The sequence below is a fragment of the Anas acuta genome, chromosome 3, assembly GCF_963932015.1.
Source record: "Anas acuta chromosome 3, bAnaAcu1.1, whole genome shotgun sequence".
NCBI lineage: Eukaryota > Metazoa > Chordata > Aves > Anseriformes > Anatidae > Anas > Anas acuta.
The window spans coordinates 48022201-48043254 of record NC_088981.1 but is presented as its reverse complement, the minus strand read 5'-3'; the positions used below and the strand labels follow the sequence as shown (position 1 = coordinate 48043254).

At 37.5% G+C, this 21054-nt stretch overlaps 1 protein-coding gene across 6 annotated transcripts in view; it reads left to right on the top strand.

The window, feature by feature from the left end:
- The window catches only part of MAP3K4 (mitogen-activated protein kinase kinase kinase 4), a 72371-nt gene that overhangs the window by 47122 nt on the left and 4195 nt on the right, over positions 1–21054 (top strand). For 2 of the 6 annotated variants that reach the window (XM_068676970.1, XM_068676967.1), the window contains 10 exons: positions 677–755; positions 3165–3243; positions 3973–4069; positions 4969–5085; positions 8722–8822; positions 10297–10377; positions 11835–12026; positions 12732–12802; positions 14982–15098; positions 16464–16623. In XM_068676970.1, the coding sequence (XP_068533071.1) occupies positions 677–755; positions 3165–3243; positions 3973–4069; positions 4969–5085; positions 8722–8822; positions 10297–10377; positions 11835–12026; positions 12732–12802; positions 14982–15098; positions 16464–16623 (1094 nt within the window). Of the gene's footprint in view, positions 1–676; positions 756–3164; positions 3244–3972; positions 4070–4968; positions 5086–8721; positions 8823–10296; positions 10378–11834; positions 12027–12731; positions 12803–14981; positions 15099–16463; positions 16624–17539; positions 17652–21054 lie in introns of all 6 variants that reach the window. The other 4 variants (XR_011094924.1, XM_068676968.1, XM_068676971.1 and 1 more) reach the window with 4 other exon arrangements.

Below are 21054 nucleotides of genomic sequence, written 5' to 3'. Positions count from 1 at the left end.
GAGTGGGTAGTCTGAAGCATGTGTGGCTAGACTAGTTAGCCTGGTGTGATGATTTACTTGCATTTTGTAGGTTGCAGCTGCTAATTTTAGTAGGTCTAAAAGGAAACAGTATTGGCGGATAAGGGGAGGTGGCTAAAGACACATCTCATTCTAGCCAAGTTACTGATTTGTTCTGTTTTACCAGTCTAGGCTCTGAAAACACAGATGCCCAGTTCTTGCTGATCAGATGCTTATGAAAGCATCTGATCATCAGTACTCTTTTCATCTTGTTTCACAAATGAGAATTTAGGCAGGGAACATTGTGGTTTGGCTTTTTACTCTAAACTTATTATGAGTGAATTGATGATACTGTTCCTGAAGATAGTACATACATCAATATTCAGGGGCTGAGATATAAAGCATGGTCTACTTGCTTTATTTGACAGTGTCCTTGCTAAAATCTTGTTTTATCTGCATATAACTCAGCAAGTTAAATACATTACCGTTTATATATTAATCCATTTTCTTACAAAGATTTTTTTTCACACTTGCAAGAGGAAAAATAAGTAACTGTCATTCAATATTCTTTGATGTTGAAATTCTTACTGTGGCTTTAGTCAAAGAGTACCCTAATTTTCTTTCTTTTTCTTTTATTTTCCTTTTTTTTTTTCTTTTTTTTTTCCTTTCTTTGAGATAGGTGGGCAACTCAAGGTTTTGATTTTCTTCAAGCCATTGAACCGGCATTTATTTCAGCTCTCCCAGAAGATGACTTCTTGGTATGGAATAACTTATTCTCGTTGTTTATTCCTAAATATATGTGAAGCTATCAATATCTGTTGTCAGGGTTGTCTTTTATAAAGTGGTGTCTGACTACAGATGGTGTTCTGAACCAATTGCTGTTGCATACAGCTGATGATGAGATTTATTCAATTTATAAAAAATATGAATAGAGTATGCTTATGACCACTAATGCTAGTGTTTTCAAATTGCTGACAGTTTGCTTGTACTGTCTTGGGAGGTAATTCCAAATTTCTCATGGGAAACTTGCTAGCGGCATTACTGCATAGTTAAAATCTGCTGTTGTCATAATAAATTTCTGAATATGAGCTCCTGAGTCTTTAAGTATCCAAAGTTCACTTGTAGTATGAATCTAAAAAAAACATAAATACAAAAAGCATATTTTCAAATTGTACCAACATGAAAGAGACTTTAAAGCATCTCTCTCTCTTTTTTTTTTTTTTACTATAAAAAAGTAGTAGAATACAGCTGTCTTTTTCTGTGCTCTGCCTTACCCTTTTTCCTGTGGAAATAAAATCCTGAGAATTTATTTCTCTGATCTTGATATAGAGATCAGATCTTGTACTACAGAGAAGTGAGAATACATTTGCCACAAATAGCAGAATACATGTGCCAGTGCCTCTAATTTTTATTAATTTCAAGACATGTTACGAAATATCTATCACATTAGTCTTGGTTAATACAGAAACTCAATAGTTTTGTTTCTTTCTACATATAGTTTTGTCAAAAACTGTCAAGTAAGTTACATTTTTGTTCTGCGTTTAAGTTGCTGTGAAAGGGTTGTCTTCTTAAATGACAGGGTTAAGCTTGTGTTTTTAAGACACTAACACTGTAGTTTCAGGAAGTAGCCCCATAGCTTTACTTATCTGATTTGACAGCTTCTAAAATACCTGGTATTTTGAAGAGTGGTATGTGTAAATTTTAGTGATGCTGTCTTGCTAGATGTCTCTTCAGTATTTATGGTGAAGCTTCAGAGGAGGACAGAAGCTCAAAAAATTTGATGTGGCATTTGACATTAACTGTTAATTTTGTCCATAAATGGAATTGATCCTTTCTTGTGACCATGAAGGAGTGTTAACAGTCGATCACACGAGTTAGTTTGTTGACTGATAACTATCTAAAATATCTTAATGCTTCCTCAAATAGTATGTTTTTATGACAGAATTTTCACATGCACAAAGAAGACAATTCAGAGCTGCCATTACATGAGATAGATTAAAGTTAGACTTTGAACAAGTGAGAGAGAAAAGGAGGAAATACTGCGTTTCTGAACTTTTGCTTTCTTAAAGAGGATTTCAGTTTTGGAGAGCATCACTTAAAGCTCCTCTGGTAATATAATCTGACTCCAGTATAACACCAAGCCACAGCATTTCACCTAGAAATGCCTATGTCAGTCCTAATCTCTTTTTTAAATGACATTAGGTATTATTTAAATAAATGACAGTCTGTATTTAAAGCTCTACATTCAAAGCTGAGATTGATTTGAGCTCAGTCTAGGTTGATAAGATATGCCAATCACAGTTTAAATACCTTTTTTGTTTTGTTTTTCCCAATTTAATCATTGTTTTTCAGTTGGTCTAGCTTCTAGTTCTACGTCTTCATTAAGTTTTTGATTTTTTTTTCTGGCAGAAATTTTGACTAGTCTGAATGACTGGTATATATAAGTGGTTTTCATAGCAGCCGTACATAACAACATAATTGTATTTCATTATTGTGAAGACATATTTTATCCCTGGTGTGCTGACAACTAAATTGAACCAGAACAAGATTTAATAACTTCTCTGAGATTACAAGCACAGTAGATAGTACACCTCATAATTAATCCCAGATTGCCTGAGCCTAAGTTCAGTGATCTATTAAGCATCTTTTCCTGAAAGTTTTACTATGCAGTGCTTCATATTATGCTTACAGATTTTCATCCTGTGGTTCAGGCTGTCATACTCTCACCCATGTTTTTTGTCTGTTTCTTCTTGGGAAGCACAGTTAGGGAAAGGAGGGAGGAGGGCAGCAGAGGTTGTTGCAACTTTTTTTTTTTCCCAGCAAGTTTGATTTTTAATTTTATTAACAATGGATAATTTTAAATTCCACTGGCTTTATATTATGATTTTTTTTAATGACATGTCATTGTTCACTTCTCATGGTTACTTAATTTTTACAAGGTCAACAGGCGTGGCAAAAATAAGACTTTCTAGCTTAAAAAAAAAAAAGTCGTCAAAACCCGAGCATGGATTAAAAAACTTAAATTGGTAGATTGGTTGACACGGTATGCATTTTTTGCAATATTACATATTTAACCAGTGTTATTTTATTACTGTGAGCTTCACCATATAATTATGAACTCTCTTGTAATGTAAAATATCACAACCTTTTCTGTTTGTCTTTTCTAGAGCTTGCAAGCTCTGATGAATGAGTGCATTGGGCATGTTATTGGAAAACCTCACAGTCCAGTTACAGGTTTGTACCTTGGTAAGGCAGTAGTTACTGGCATTGGCTCTGAAGTTTTGCTGCTATTTTTGTATAATTTGGATTGTAAGTTCGTTTTAAAAAGCATAACAAATATTTTTAAGGTTTTCATGATTGTTAATGGGAAACCATGATTGCCTGAGTAACGTTTAAATAGATGTTAGTTTTACTAAAGAAATTGAAAAGCTTTACAGATGCTCTTGGGTCATTTTGTTCTTGAATCCCTTTTTTACCACTTCATTGCATACTGTCATGGGTGGGACATTAGTATGGGTACAACTGTCATATGTGTTTTTTACCCAAATCACTTTGATCTCTATTGCTGTCTGAGAAACCTAACTGATGCAAAAGGAACATAATACTTCTGTTTGCTTGTTAATATTTATTTTGCAATAAGATAATAAATCATCCTTAAGCTGTGAAGTTGTAATAACAAAGATGTAGTTTTAGTGAAGTAAGTATACATCTTCTAATTGCTGTTTTTTTATTTTCTTTAGAATCTTAACTACTTTATAGTTGAGAGTTACATGATACAATAGCATGATTAATATAATACCTTTATTTAATATTTAAATAATTAGATGTATTTCTTAAAGGATAATAAAATTTGTTCAGGTTTACACTTAATTGGGTGAAATAGCAGTTTGTTTTAATTTTGTGTCTTGAAATGCCCTTAGCTGAGTTTTTTCTGACATCTGAGTAAAAGTCTTGCCTTTTTTTTAATGCTTGTAGCTATTCATCGAAACAGCCCACGTCCTGTAAAAGTACCTCGATGCCATAGTGATCCACCAAACCCTCATCTTATCATCCCCACTCCTGAAGGCTTCAGGTATTAGTCCAGATTTTTAAACTGTTTCCTGGCTATGATCGCTCTTAGTGAGTGGAACACCTCTTTTTTTTTTTTTTTTTTTCCTCTTGGCAGCAAAAAAGCTAGAAAAAAAGAACATCTGAATTTTATAAATGTGCTTTTAAAGACAATACTTCTCTCCCTCACCCTCTTCTCCTTTATTTTACAGTTTTTATTGGTGCATAATTCCCAGCTTTTAAGTCACTTGTATGCCCTTTGTCTTTAGTGAAAACTATGCTAAAGTGTAACAAGTTTTAATTTAGTGAAAACTGCTCATTAGCAAGACTTATTTTTTCCTTCTTCGCTTTGAATCTTTGTGCACATGGCTGGGACAGTGGTTTCTGTAGTCTAGGTTTAGGTAAGACTTAAAAATAACAGCATTCCAGAATATGGTGGCATTTCTGCATCACTAACAATATGCTGTGATGAAATTAAAAGGCAAGGGATGTTTTTGTTTCCCTTTGGATGAGTTGACACAGTAATTAATGCAAATAATTAAAAATAGTTATAAAATTTCAAAACATACCTTGCCGTACATCTTTTTACACAGAGGGTCTTATTTTTCAAGAAGAGCAATACAGTCAGAATATACACAGGAATTCAATTTTTTTTTGAAAGTTGCTTAGCTGTTGGCAGAAATTGGCACTAATCTAAAGATATGGAGGTTTTTATTTTAAGGATGATTATTCTTATAAATATTGACAGTTCCTGAAGCTTCTGAGACATAAAATTATTTCTCAGAAAAGTCTTTATATATTTGAAAGACTTTTAAAATTGCACCTCAGTGTGCAATCTTCAAAATTTTATTTTTAAACAGAACTTTCGTCTCCATTCATTATTATTTTTTGAACTGTTTCCTGAGGTTTTTCTTCTTGCCACAGCACACGGAGTGTCCCTTGTGATGCACGGAACCATTGCAGCGTTACTGTCAGTCGCCCCGCTCCCGTCGGTAGCGACTCAGCTCAACCCAAATCTGTCAGCATTGCAAATGATACCAGGTAGCCTCACTCCATGACGTAGCAGTCTCATTCTCCTTACATCATCCATACAAATGTTTCCACCTACTTGCATTCCAGTAGATCACTTGCACCATGCTTTTCCTTCCCATCATGTATTCCACTGGCTCCTTCATTCATGTTTGACTTGAGCAAAATCTTACATCTTAGAAATAGATGGTTAGACCACTCTCAGAATTAAAATGTACAAACAACATGGTAGATTAAGCATGTGGTTCTGATGTTTTGAGTGAGTAGGTAAGATACCTGCTCAATAAAAATGTCCATGAAACTAACATAAGACAGTCAGTTCCTTGGTATAACCTGACTAAATAATTAGTTTTGATAACTAATACTTGGCACCGAGTTGACGCATATACAGATAAGCCTAAGATGTGGGGTGGGATTTTTTTGTGGGTTTTGTCATTGGCTGGTTGTTGTTAGATAACAGTTTTGGTATTGTTATTGTCTGCCATAAATATTTTGAAGCATATGGTGGAAACACACAGGATTAGATAAATAAGATTTCAGGAGTAAATTTCATTTGACGAATAACATTTTCAAGTGCTGCCCTTGCCAGATGGACAGCAGAAACACATGTTAAGGTGTTCGAGAGGGAAGTGAATTTCATCTTTGTATATAATATCCTTCATGCAAGTCTTCTCTTTTTTTTTTTTTTATGGTAAGATGCAACTTCCATCCTACAGTAGATGCTAGAGGTACAGCTTGTGAGTCCAGGCCTTTTTTATTGAAAATACATCCTGAATGTTTGTCATTCGAACTATGTGTTTTTATACTTCATGCTTCCATTTTAAGCCTCTTGTTAAAAAAGACAAAAGTAGGCAGTAATCTGCAGCGCTGTGTACTTGAAAAGCCCTTTTCAAGAAAGTTAAATTCTAGAGAACTTTCATTGGGAGATTCTGGCAGCTTTATATGCTGACAGGGTAATGATTAATGTTTTTATGATTTTGAAAAACCAAATGCAGAACTTGTTTATTTGATTATGTTTTTACTTTACACAACAAGTGCAGGGGAATTTTGAGTATGTATAGCACTTAGAGCCAAAGTGTTTCCTTGCTTGAAGTTAATTTTAAAGGAGAGAAAGGAGGCAATTTCTTTTATATTCGTAGTCTTTGTAGTGATTTTATACCAAATGCAACTGTCAGGCTTATAATTTGACACACCTGAATACAAAGGTATACTCTTTTAATGGTTTCTGTTATGTACATCCTATGCAAATTTTGCTTGAGTGTAAAGGTTAGCATTTTGACAGCTTCTTCCAGTTCTAGAAAATAGTCATTCCGAAGAAAAGAAATGAGAATTCTAATTCTTAATTGCAGTTCAATACACAGTACTTCTGTGGATTGTAATAGGAAAGTTGATGTGAATGCAGGGTTTTAGTCTAACAGGCCTAGGCCTGCTTATCAGACATGTATTTTTCTTAGACCTCTTAGTTTTCTCTTTGTTTGATGGCTATTAGGAAAATGTCCAATGACTTTTTTTTCCACACATTGCCTGGATTTTTAAGTACTGTTGCTTAACCACCTGCATTACGTAGTGGTTTGGTTTGGTTTGGTTGGTTGGATTCCTTTTTTTTTTTTTTTTTTTTTTTAAGAGGATGGTGAATGTAATATGTCTATAGCAAGTTTCTTCTGTTTGTTGACTATAGTCAGAAGAAAGTAGCAAACTTTAACACATTGCAGTCCTATGCAGTCCTAATTAGAGATTTCATTTATTTGTGTTCCAAAGGAAAAGTGGAATTTGTTGGGTCAAGAAAGTGTTATTTGGCTCTGAATGTAAGAGGTGTGGGGTCCAGAAACTCATTAGACGTTTAGGAAATGGTTATAAGCATTAAATATCTATAAAAGGTTAAATGTAGGAACTTGGTAAATCAGTTGCACTAGGCAGTGCATAGTGCACAAATGCCACCATAGTTCTATTGAAGTTTTTTTCTGAAAAAAAAAAAGTTTAATAAAACTGGAAAATAAAATCCAAAGCAGCAATATTTAGTTATTTACATTGAGCTTTCTGATGGTTATAAATTTATGCTATGTTCATACTAGCTACCTATATAAATATTTCATTTTTTATCTAGCTGAGGTTATTATTCATTGTTTTATATTTATCCAGGGTCAGAGCAGAAATTTAGCAAGTCTCCTTCTCTTTTACTCTATTTCTTTGCATGCAGACAATCTTTATGGACGCAGGCAATAAAAAAAAAGATTTGGGTGGCTAAGATGGGTTTGAAATGGATTTTAGGCAACTAGATTCAAAGTTACAATACTTAGGCTTTTCTGTTCAGTTACTAACTCGTTCTAAAGGCATCTGTTTTCACTAGGTGCTTTTGAGCTCTTTGTGCATCTAGAATTTTTGTTCTGTATCTCCTTAGTGTAACTTCAGCCTTCTTGCTGATTAAAAACTCTGTTTTTCCTGAGGAGCATCACAATTTTTCACTAGTTCAGTTCCTACTCAAACATAAAAGGTCTAGCTGACAGTTGCAGGGAGTGAAAAGCAGTCATCATATGAAGAATATTCACATGGGAATAGGATGTCCTGGGCTTAGGCTTCTGTTTTCAAGGTATTATTATTATTATTGTTGTTGTTGTTATTGTTATTATTATTATTATTATTTAAACAATCATGAAAACATCTTTAGGTGTAGGGAAGTGTTCTGTGTGCACTGTTTGTGATCCCAAGTATCTGTCATCTTTTTATAGTTTTTAAATGCCAGTGAAGGGTTTAGTAATGTTCCCCATTTTCCAGTAACGTTTAGCTCATACATCTAAAACATTTGGAGGTGTTACTCACAGCTCTTCCCCACCATGCATTAAGAAATGAAGGGGAGCCAAAAGGCACTTAGTGCAGAAAGACATTTGTGAGGGATTTATGGCTGTAAAACCTGGTTGGCTTGATCAGTGTCTTGGTAGCTGGAAAAAGGTACCTGAAGACTTAAAGCTTTAAGACTCATTTCTCTCACTACTGTTTGCCTTTCTGTTCAGCATGCACGTTCATCTGGGTCTTATTCTGGGTCTTCTAATTGTACTCTGCTTTCTGGAGAAGGTGGGGCCTGGGCTACTACTAGGAGCACAGGCAATCAAGCTGCTATCACTTAACACTGTACTTCTTCCTGTCTGCTGAGCTGTGGCTCTTCCTAGTATTTTTGACATAGTGACTACGGGCTGTGACTTTGTACTCGTTATTCACTAGAAGCATATGAATTCAGTTAACGCCCTTCGCCTGATTGTGTGCCTCAAGTTATCACCGAGCTGAATCACTTCGGATTTTGTATCCAACCCTGGCACCAGCCACGTCCTGCAGCAGCTAGCTTATCTGTGTGTTACAGATCAGTAGTATGGATTCTGTTGGGATGGACAACAGCAGTTTCGAGTTGTTAATGCTTTAAAAGCTTATTTTTTCGTACATAGGGTGACATAGCTAAAATTATGTAAGGAGTCTTCATTTGGGGAAAAAATTGCTTATGAGGGGTTTTCAGTTTGCCTCTCAGCATCCGTTTTTCTTTCATGTTCTTTTCATGGTTCATGTCCTAGGCTTCATAGTTTTTCAAACTGCAGTTAAATTGTCATTGGTAATAATTTAGTGCAATGCTAATTTAATTGGTACAATGCCTCTATTTAACAGGGGTTCCAGTGTCCCTGAAAATGATCGACTGGCTTCAATAGCAGCTGAGTTGCAGTTCAGATCCCTTAGTCGTCACTCCAGTCCCACTGAAGAGCGAGAAGGTGATTGTCACAATGTTAGAGTTTGATCTGGATATGCTGGTGATTTTTGTCATTAACATATTTATCTGTTACCAGTTCTTACCCTTTTTTTCACCTCTTTCATTTAAACATATTAGACTTCTAACTTTCAGACTTACTTTTTTTTCATAGCAAGTTCTTCTGTTTTCAGACATACCCACTACTCTCTTGCCTTCCATGTTGTTTCTGAATTGTAACTGAAGGAATTTCCTGGTGTCTTACTAAGTTGCACTATTCAAAGCTAAATAAGTTCCATGATTGCTGATTTATATATCCCATTAGATAGTAAATTTCTAATTGTTGTTATTGAGGTATTAATTGGACCCATGAGGACAGTGAAAAGGTTCCTGTGCAATTCTTTCACTACCACTGCAGTATTCATGTTACAGATGCTTGCTGCTATTTGAATCCAGGAAGAAAGGTCAGGGTGGGTGACTTTGTCCCGACCAAGTCTCCTCCTTCAGGTTTACTCAATCCTTGTACGTGTGGTATTTATTACAATAAATACCTTGAAACTTTTATCTTGGAAAGTCACATACCTTGATTACAGAATCACAGACTGGCTGAGGTTGACAGGAACCTCTGGAGGTCATCTGGTCCAACCCCCCTGCTCAAGCAGGGCCACCTAGAGCAGGTTACCCAGGGACATGTCCATGTGGCTTTTGATCAGACCCCAAAACCTCTTTGGGAAACCTGTGCCACCTGCCCAGTACAGAAATGCTTCCCGTTGTTCAGAGGGGGCCTCCTGTGTTCCAGGTTGTGCCCATTGCCTCTTATCTTGTCACTGGGCTCCACTGAAAAGAGCCTGGCTCCATCTATTTTGCAGCCTCCCTTCAGTTATTTCTACATATGGTAAGATCCCCATGACCCTCCTCTTCTAAGACGCTGTGTTCTTTGCAAATTAGAGTGAACTAGGGAATCGCAAACAAAACAGAGTGATACTGTGGTCATTCTGCAAATGAAGCAGGTTTCTACAAACACATGTCTTAGAAACGTACACTAGGAAGTGTGTTTTGTTTCATTTTGTTTAGTTTTAAGATGTTGAAAATACTGTTTGTCACATACTTAGTCCTTTTTTAATGTATACGTATGAACAAGAAACTGGCTGATATTGGAACGTTACAGGTCTTTTTCTCAGGCAACTTAGAAGTTTGCTTTCCTACTGACCTGTATCCTGCATTTGATTCTGAGTGCCCTGACTTGAAGTGATTCCACAGGTGTGGAAGGAGGTATCTCTTGGCATATAAATTAAATCCTATTTTAGAATAGCATTCATAATCTGTTTTCTAAGGAGAAGTCATTTTTAAATTCAAGACCGTATATTGCTGTGGTTGCATTACATACTTGTAGGGTGTATTAGTCCTGGTATGTAAGATCTCAGCTTCTGCTGAATATAATTGCATAATCTTTAATGTGAGATAAAGCAACTTTTATGCTAAAAGTGTTATTTCTACAGAACCATCATATCCAAAAGGAGATACTATTGGCTCATCCCGGCGGAGTTGGGAGCTCAGAACTTTAATCAACCAGACCAAAGGTAGGCTTCTAGGAGCCACTATAATTTGACATTCTTAAACCAGCGCTGTATTAAAAGACTGAATCTTAATGCTGATTGGAAAAGGTTTTCAGAGCTTTGTTTTTAGAAAGGGGGAGAAAAATCTGCGTGCAGATAGGAGATACTGCTAGCAAAATTGCAATGTGCACCATCTGATGTGGGAGTAATTAAACTTCATAATTTTTTTTTCTATTCAAGTCACCTAAAGATGTGAGTAGTGTTGTCCTACCATTGCAAAATGCGTGCAGTTATTGGTATAGGACTTGCAGAAGTTTCCTATTCTGGTTGTGTGACTGTAGGAAGCACTTCCTAAGATTTCTCCTCAATATGGGGTTTTCTTGTTTTGGGTGATCCTACACCGTTTCCCATATTCAAGGCTCTTATGGGCCTCTCACATCTGTCCTGCTGCTTATTTTCATGAAACTTAAAGTAACTTGATTACTTCTGAGACTCCTATATTGTATTGTATGTGCAGATATATACACAACTCATGTGCATATCTTATGGCAAGCTAGAACCTCATGAAACATTATAAAAAAGTTGTCTTGCACATAAAAAGTTGATCTGTTGGTGATGTGACTCAGGATGTGAACTCACTCACTCAATGATGTTACTCACAATGATGAGAACACAGGAAAAACTTCTGAAATCTAGAAGGGTTATTGTTTGTTTGGAGCATAAATACTGAAGAAATTGAGTTTGTTTAATCTGGAAGGAAAAGATGAATTAGGGACAAATAGAAAATTTCTAGAAGTCTGCTGCAAAGGGAACTGCTCTTACTATCCACTGTGAATAAGACAAGGACTAAAAACTGCTGGGAGTCAGATTTAGTATAGATGAAGTGATATTAATTATAGGCAGTAGAATGTATCATTTGGGGGTATTTCACTGTCTCCATCTTTTGAAGTCCATTAGAAGAAGGTTAAACTACTGTCTCTCAAGAGTGACAGATGTGTAATTTTTCTTCTTTACAATTTCTTCTAGCCTCACTGACAAGGATTCAGTTCCATGATTACACTTCAAAGCTGGAGTTATGTAAATACCTGGAATCTTTGAAATAAGAGAAATTTCTTATAAAGAGAGTAAAAACTTAACTGCCCTTGGCAACTCCTAATGGCTCTGACATATTTCCACTATCTATCTGTGGTTAATTACAGGTCAAATATGAAAAAAAAAAATCAATGTTTTTCATACTTTTTATTACCTTGGATCAATTAAGAGATGAGTAGAAAAGTACCAGGATTCTCATTTTCCTTTAGTTTCCTTTAGTTTCATATGTGATTGCTAAAATATTTTATTCTTTTGCTGTGTCTTAAATTTGACTCACAAAATAGTTGTCGTCTCAGTCAAGTCACTTGATGTGATATCAAAAGGTAATGAAATAAAATATACAAACAATATTTCTCAATCAAGGAAATTGTTCATTGCTCTTCTTTTAGATACTGTTTCAAAGCAAGCACCAATTGAAGCTGTTCAAAAGTCTGTTCAGTTGTTTGAAGAAAGGAGATACAGGGAGATGAGGAGGAAGAACATCATTGGCCAAGTTTGTGACACACCAAAATCGTATGATAATGTCATGCATGTAGGTTTGAGAAAAGTGACTTTCAAGTGGCAGAGAGGAAACAAAATCGGTAAGTTTGTTACACATTCATTTGTAAGGCTAAAATACCAAGATTATTTTTTGAAGGAAATCTAAGAGTATATTTTGAAATCTTGCATCCTTGTATAGGTAATACCAGCTTTACTGAAATCAGGATGTTGAAATACAAAATACAATGGCAGCTAGGATGTACTTCATGTAGAACTTCAGTGAAGTTTTCATTGGTCAAATAATAAGAAACAAAGGAGTAAAAGGATTTGGTTAGGATGATTGCTTGTGTATGATCCTGCAATTCCTCTGCATGTTCAACCCTATAAAAGGTTCTAGTTCTGCTCTTGAAAGAACCACAAATGTGAATGGAAACGAGCACAAACTTTGGGGTTTGTTTTATTCACCAATGATGTTGTTGCTTCCCACATACGACTGTTATTTCCTCTCTGCTTCAGGATTTGTGGAAAAATCCTCATATTGCTCATAATCATCCTCATACTCATGAGGATTTTTCTTTCAGGTTAACCTGCTAAGTTTGCTAGAGTGAAAACATGACACTAAATTCAGGGCTGTAAATGTTTTATTAGGTGTTACAGGTCAAAAGGTACTTGACATTATTAAATGAAAATACACACAAATAAAGTTGGCAAGGGGAGCTTTCAGTGATGTGTCTACTTACTATGGTTGATGTATATGTCACTTACTGAATGTAGGGTAATTATTTTTTCTTATTTTAACTCTGCAGGTGAAGGCCAATATGGGAAGGTCTATACCTGTATCAGTGTTGACACTGGAGAGCTGATGGCTATGAAAGAAGTGAGTGTTTACTATATGAGAATCACTGCTGCCCTTGCTTTTTTTCCAAACCACATACGCAAGTTGTTGGGCATTAAGGTTTTCTGAACGTAGTTGTTAGCTAGCTCAAAAAGGATGGGAAGACAAATTGTTTCTTCATGTAGCCACAACTGCTAATTATCACTTGTTCTTCCTCAAATGGTTTAAGCTTTTTCTTTCAGTTTAAAAGTTTCAATGTAAAAGTATGTAAAATGGATATTGGGTAATCTCACAAGGATGTTGAATGGGTACTTGCTTAGTATGTGTGAATGCCTGTGAAGAGATCTTAAACTATTCTGGAGTTTTCTGATTAGAAAAATGGTACACAAATTGTCTTACTTTACAGTATTTCATCTCACATTTAATTCTCTTTTTCCTAATTTCGTAGAGAAAAAGATAGGAAGTGCCACATCAGATGTTTTTCAGCCTCTGTAGTTTAGGTGAGCTTGGTTGAGTCACAAAACTGTTGACTAACCTGGTGGGTACAGAAAACCTAATTTTCTGTATAGAAATGAGTAAAGCTGTGTAGGTGTAGAGATCCTTTTTTCCTTACAACACATTGGTTTTAAAATATTTGTACTGTTTAATTTTACTGCATTTCCACATCTTACTACCAGGATCATAAAGCGTTCACAACAGTCACTGTGCCAGTCATTTGATGCTAGAGCAGTTATATTTTGATGAGGTAGTTCCTCCACATACGTAAGATGTATATGAGCTTACAGAAGCATGGAAAAGCAAGGCTGGGATTGTGCTTAACTTCTTGTACAACAGTCATTCATTGACTAAGTAATACCAACATTCAAAAGTTTTTTTCCAGCTGCTGCCAAAGTAACATTTTTCCCACTATTTGTAGCTCTCCGTGTCTGGAATTCAAAGTTGCCTTCTAGATGCAGGTGCTTTTTGCAGATTAGCATGTGTGTGCTCTCATTAGGGGGATTTTATAAATAGATGTAAGTTAAATGGACCCTGTTTGACAGATACTTCCTTAGTAGGCTAAATACACAATACGCTGTAGTACTTTTCAACTTGCTGTAAGTATTCCACCAAGAAACACTTTTTTGTCCCCATTGTGGGCTTAAATGCAAACTGCAACTTCCAAGAAAAAGCTCTTCAGGGTTTCCTTAGGGGTATCTTAAGAGAAGGTTTCTTCATTTGTTTTTAAACTGGTTGAAAATATTAAAAACATTTCCCCATCTTCTGGGATTTCTTCAAGACTTTGCTGTCTTAACCACAGTGTCACCAGTATCTCTACAAATGATAGTGGAAAAGGTTTACTACAAATAGGTACTAAAAGTAGTGCAACTTTGGAGTGTTAGGAGGTATGTAAAATAATGTCATTGATCGCCTTTTTTGTTTTTTATAATCTTCATGTATTTAATTTTATCACTGTTTGAGTACAACTGCTACACTGGAATTACACAGAACAAAACAATCATAACATCGTAGCAAAAAAAAAGGTGAAATATATGCATTTATTTCTCTAGCAGTTGTCCTGTATTCAATTAATGAAATTTCTACTTTCTACCAGAATAGTAAAAATAACATCCCCCATAATTAACTGAGCGTTTTGCTTATCTTTGTCTGAATGGAAACCTTAAATCAGTTTTCCAGAAGACTGATTTTTTTTTCCTCCAAGAAAAACCCATCACAGCATGTTGTAGGAGAACTAATGAAAGCCTCTTCCTTTAATCAAAACCTCCGTGATCATATGTTTGTAAAGAAAACCCTCAAAGAAAATCCCTTAGTCTCATTTGATGAAATACCTGTCAATTAGTCTTTCTTGAATGACAGCTCTCATTCATGTTATTTTCAGATCCTCTTGTATTGCATCTACCTACCAGGTATAAACTAGAAGGCAGGCTCCAAAAGGATACGTGTATATGTGTCCACATCTGTGATGTTTAAGTAACAGTATTTTCACCTTATCAAGTTTATAAATCATCGTGTGTGTGTGATTTTCCAAAAACAATTTGGGGTTCTTTTTTGGTTAGGCTGGGGGCGAAGGCGTAGAATTCTGTAACTTTTTGTGTGATGATACTGTTTCAAAAAGAAAAAAAAAAAAAAAAAAGGTGTTACCTGCTTTTTTTTTTGTTTTTGTTGTTGTTCCTAAGCAATTTGAAACTTAATAGCAGCAAAATAATGAAAAATTTTCTTGTAGATAAGATTTCAACCTAATGATCACAAAACCATCAAGGAAACAGCTGATGAACTGAAGATTTTTGAAGGCATCAAACACCCTAATCTGGTTCGGTATTTTGGCGTGGAGCTCCATAGGGTAAGCAAACATCACTTCCTGGGAGGTTGTGTGTAGGGTTGGGAGAGAATTCTGAGAAGCTTTGGATCATTGGAGGTTTCACTTCAGAACGCTCTCGTGTAACTTAATTGTCTGGATATTTCTGTGAATTACAAGTCTTTTTTCCTACGAGTGTTGAGACCTCTATAAAACACAGTTTGCAGAAATGTGTTGAAACTGGTACATAAACAGAGAAGGTTCACAGTAAGTGAATTGAGTAATGCTGGAGCTACCGTGTGCTGCAACTCTGTTTGACTGCTCCAAATGCAAAGATGTTGTACTTACTGATAATTTTTGTATGCAGATACAGACTAGACAGCCTGTCTAAAACTCTTCAGTGTTAGCAGCAGAGTTTTCTTGCTTGAGCAGCAGAACTAATGAAGCCTGGTTGTCTTACAGAGTGGGATCCCACAGCTGTGTGCTGAGATACCTGACTTTCTCTTACTCTCACTTCCATATGCCCTTCCTCCCCAGCTCCCTCAAGTCTCAGGTCCTTCCTGTATCTCTCTACCTGTTCCCTGGGAGGAAACAGGATGCTGGGTACCTAGCTGGAAAGTGGTGTGTGCTCTTGACTGACTTGATCAGTATGAATGTGTTGATTTGCTTACCCTCTGCTATTTTGGAAGGGGACAAAGGCTGCTTTCTGCCTGCATTTCTTTACTCGGGGACACGACTTTGGGTGTCTGTGCCACTGGGTCATTGGTTTCTCAGGCTAGTTCTGAAAGTTCAGTGTCTGCCATCTTTTGTATTAAATCTGGCTGCAATTGGCTGAAACTTCCAAAATGGGCTTGGAGAGAGAGAAAGAAAGAGAACAAGAACCAAAGTTTTCCTTGAAATGAGTTAGAGTTGGCATGCTTGTTTGAGGCACAGACAACAACAACAAAAAACTTGCCTTCCCCAAGCAATCAGCATGTGATAGTGCAGGAACTGGGAAAAGGGGGGGGGGGGGAAATCTCTTTTTAAATTGCTAAATATGCAAAGCCTCTTTTAGTATTTCTGCTTTATGTACATAGATTTCCCAAGTGCTGTTTGGTAGATTCCAAAGTAACATATATTACACCACCAAATACTGTCATTTGCATATAAAGGATACTGTCATTTGCATAAAGGATACGGATAGACATATGAAAGAGATTTTCCATTGCTGTGCAATAGAATATTAGGATGAAGCATGCCTAAGAGAATAGAGGTCTGAAGAGATGATTAATTAGATATTCCGTGGTAAAAGGTACCTCCTCTAGAACTTGCTCTTTCACAAACAGTGAAAGATGGAAGGAAAACTTTGTCCTAATTCAGTGTTAAAATTTTTTTTAACACCAATGAAATCCGGTTTGGTTCCCACAACAGGAAGAAATGTACATCTTCATGGAGTACTGTGATGAGGGCACTCTGGAGGAAGTGTCAAAACTGGGCCTTCAGGAGCATGTCATTAGGCTCTACTCAAAGCAAATCACGATTGCTATCAATGTACTACATGAACATGGTATTGTTCATCGAGACATTAAAGGTAACGTTAACCAAAAAGGTAATGTTGTTGTTTCAGTGTTGTAGATGAGGGTGTGGGGCAGGGATGGGGGATGTTTTTCAGATTAAGCACACATTATCTATACAACAGTTGAGTATAAAATCTTTCACACCTTTTTCAATTTTCAATTTACAAGTTGTCAGCTAGTTAAACGCTCCTTTTTAACTGCAGAACATAAAAATGTTCACAGATGGCATTGCAAACTCGTAAGTTGTGCCCGTGATTTATATAGCTCTTGTAGAGGTTGTTAGGATTGTTGGGGGTTCATCCAAACTCAAATTTTGGTCCTTGTATTTCTAGCACTAACACTGAGTTATGTAATACTGTTTTTCTCATCTGTGCAAGAAGCAATGGCGTTTCCTGGGAGCTGACAGGCAGTGTACTGTGCTAGAGTGCTGCAGCAGAACTTTTCCTTGTGATTCCCATTTTGCGGAAGAGTTTTAGGCTTTCAGACAAATGTTTGCGTACGCATAGTAATAAAAGTCTTGGTAAAAGGAGTTAAATAGATACGGTAAAACTACTTACCAGTGTTCTGTTTTTTTTTGCCATACATTTATCTACTCATGCCTGGCTCTCAGCTTTTGCTTACAAAATGAGCAAACTGGAACTGCAGTAACTGAAGGGTGGTTGCTTTTGGCATTTGCTTAAGGCACACGGTGTCAGTCTGCATTTCACATTCATTTTTCTTTTCCTGCGCCTACCAAGAACATCCCCCATGTCTAGTTGTCTTGTTTGTATTTTGTTTTTTTAAATCTGACATATTTTGCTCACCTATGGCAGAAACTTAACAGATGGTAGGGGAAACAATGCACACTATGCCCCACTCATTTTATGCTCATTTTATGACAAGGCAGTGCAACCCAACGATGCTGGGTTTCTATGTCCCTCTTGCTCACAGGGTTTTGAATCATCGCAGCAGTGTAGGAGGTTCCCAGTTGCTCTTGGTCCTTTGGCCTCGTGCTTCTCATTTGGGAAAAGAACTATCTACGATCCAGAGGCCTCCCACCCAGGTAGGCCACTCTTGAGTCAGTTTTGGCTTTTTTTTTTTTTCCTAGAAAACACTTTCCCTCACTCCCGTTGCCCAGCAGTCTTGCCTTCTCTGGTTCTCCTTCCTGACCAAAGGTTTCTTTCCAGTTGTGGATTTCCCTCCGTGCTTTTCACAGTGCCTTCCTTGCCCTTTACGCGATCATTCCATATCCAGGTTCTGCTTAGCTGGATTGCACTCTCCTGGAAGCTCGCGATCAAAATCCAAGGCTGACTGATAGGGATTTCTTTTGTGCTGCTCCATGTCATTGCTGATTTCTGGATATGTTTCTGAATAGGTCTTCCTCATCAGAGAAGTGCACAGAAGAGCTGTTTAACAGGACTGTAATGCTGCGTTATCTGAGGGCATTTCTGTCACAACAGGTTCCTCATACCAAATGCTGGGGTAGTCCTTGGGAGTAATAACAGCTACAGACAGGGTAACTGCAGACACATCTGTGTATAGACCTTCCCTAAACTTAATGACAGAATTTAGACAGACTGCGGAGAGGATGTTTTTGTAAAGGATGCCTGATGTTACATTGCATGTCTCTTGCTCTCTGTCTCTTTTTGTGCTCAGGTTGAATCCGCAAGTTCTCAGGCTAACAGCAGTAAAATCATAGAATCATAGAATCATAGAATATCCTGAGTTGGAAGGGACCCTTAAGGATCATCAAGTCCAACTCTTGACACCGCACAGGTCTACCCAAAAGTTCAGACCATGTGACTAAGTGCACAGTCCAATCTCTTCTTAAATTCAGTCAGGCTCGGTGCAGTGACCACTTCCCTGGGGAGCCTGTTCCAGTGTGCAACCACTCTCTCTGTGAAGAAAACTCTGTTTTTACTTTTAGCATAATGCTGGATTTTCTCTTACATACTCAAGTGCTCTTATTTTTCTGATGGGAGAATGACGAAATGTCATTCAGACTGTGTTAAAACTGCTTTTCTAGGGGAATCTCACTGACAGATCATACCAGATCTCTCATAGCCAGTTTACCAAAAATCAGTATGGATCTGTTTCGTTCAGCATCAGATAACCAACCAATTCTTAAGAGTAATTGTTTATATCTGTATCCTGCAGTTGGCATTTGCAAGCACCTTGCACTCAAAACTTAGGTCAGTTGGTTAGTAGTGTCCACAGGTGCCACCATTGTCCTCCTGGCGCTGTTGTGGCATCCAGTTTTGCAGGTGTAAAAGCTGTAACAAGACACAGCTGCTGGGAATCCTTCTTCAACCTGTGGTTGCAAGAGAAGGCTAAGAGTAGCATTGGTTGAAGTTGACTGCACTGCTTTTAGTTGGCCTGCATCCATGCATTAAGTAGCTGGTGGAGTATGTAGCAGGCGATCAAGTGTTTTTTGGATACTTTTTAAAAAAAATATCTCTATCTTGCCTATTATATTTTAACTCCTCTGGCTAAAACCAGATCTCTCAGTTATGACAACTCTTTTTGCAAGAAAGCTGTCTGCTGAATAATGGAGAAAGATGAAATATTTAATGCTGAAGAGAACCTCAGGACATCTCTGGTTGAGTACTCTGCTCAAAGCAGGGCCAAGCTCAATGTCAGATCCAATGTCAAATTAGATCAGACTGCTCAGGACTTTGTCTATTTGAGTTATGCTTATGTCCAGGGATGGAACATTCCCTCTTCCCTGCGCCCCTCTGCTGTTCCCATTGTGAAAATCTTTTCCTGATACTTCCCTGGAATTTGCAAGCATTGCTATTTGTGTCCATTGCCCCGGATCCTTTCAGTGTGTGTCTTTGAAGAAAATTCTGTTTCCATTTTCATGATATGGTTACGCGGTTGAAAACAGCAATAAATCCCACCCCAGCCTCCTCTTCAAGCTAAACAACCCCACCTCTCAGCTCCGCTTTGCACATCCCATGTAGCAGCCCTCTGACCATCTTGATGCCCCGGGGCTGGGCTTGCTGCATCAACATCCGTCTTGTACCGGGGAGCCCCAAAGCAATACACATCGCTCCAAGTGTGGTCTCAAAAGGGCTGAATTGAGAAGAATTAATCGCTAAGGTCACGCCTGGTGCTTTCTCTTTGGGAGAGCAGCGCATATTATTGAAGAGTGCATTGGGCCTGAACCAAGTTGGTTCTTGAATGAATTTGGCTGTTGCAGTGCTTAAGTACTGAGGAGTGGCTACGAGCTGCCTTCGTTTGCCACAGTCATCGTGGGGATTTTGGTTCTGCTCCGAGGACTCCCAGTACTGAGAGCAGCATCTCTGGAATGTCCCTCTAGTGTCAGTTTGCACTGGGGTTAGCATGGGGCTGTCTTGGCACAGAGGTACTGTGCACTAAACTTGAGTTTAAACACTTTGGGTCATAGCAGTTGTTCTCTCTAGCAAGAGTACCATTTCTGGTATTTGCTGTCTGTTTGCAGTCTGCCCAAAAGGTCTTGTGGTGTAAATGGCAGCAGTATTTGGCTACCTCTTGCCCTCCACCAAGTACATCCTGTAGGGCTGTTTTCAATACCGAACGTGGAGGAAAGAAGGCACCGACTGGGGGTGCTGTGCCTTTTTGTTGTTTTAGCCATGGTCTCTGGTTCTATTTCTCTTATTAACCATGCAGATATGGTAGGAATTTGGTTACATTTCCAATCACGCTAACTGTCAAGGCTAAAAAGGATCATGCATCCTCAAAGTACCGTTCTTCTCTTTCCCTTTTCTCTTACTCAGGTCCTGCTAGATTATGTGGAATTTCCTTCCATTAAGGAGACCTTTTCTAAAAACTCCTGCTAGAGCTTGGTCTTGTTCTCTAAAACACAGGCGAAGGCTTACCAAACAGAGGCGCCAGCAGACAATGCATCAGTGGAAGCCTCATTCAGCTGACAGAAAATGTCAGCAACACGTCTTCAAGTTCTGGCTCTTTCTTTTTGGTCAAAGTTTGAAATTTAGGTTCATTACTTCACTGCATTTGACAGTTCTGGGTGTTCTTTGCAGGAGAAGAATTCATGGGAGCTTTCACAGTAAACTTTATGCTAAGAATTGTCATTACCTTTTTTTTTTTGTAGGAGGACAGATTTGGACTGAAAGGCCTTACAAGTTGGTTCTAAACTGCATTAAACCAAGTTATCACAATAACTTTAGATTCAGTTAGAACAAAAGATCTTGGATATTAGCTCAGTCCCTTTTCATGTGCTTCAGTAGCTTCAGAAGCTACTCTGTAGCCTTTCGTGAAATTTTCAAGCAACTTGCTTTCTTGGGGAACCAGAACCTAAGTTTCCAAAACCATCCTTGTAAAATATTTGCTAGTGATGCCTCTTTTTCCTATGCTCTTTGGGGCTAAGTGTACCCACTTGCTATATGTTAAGTAATTGCTTGAAAATCATCCAAAAAAGACAAGTTATTGGCAGTTGTTAGAAGGAAAAAGCTGCTAGCACCTAT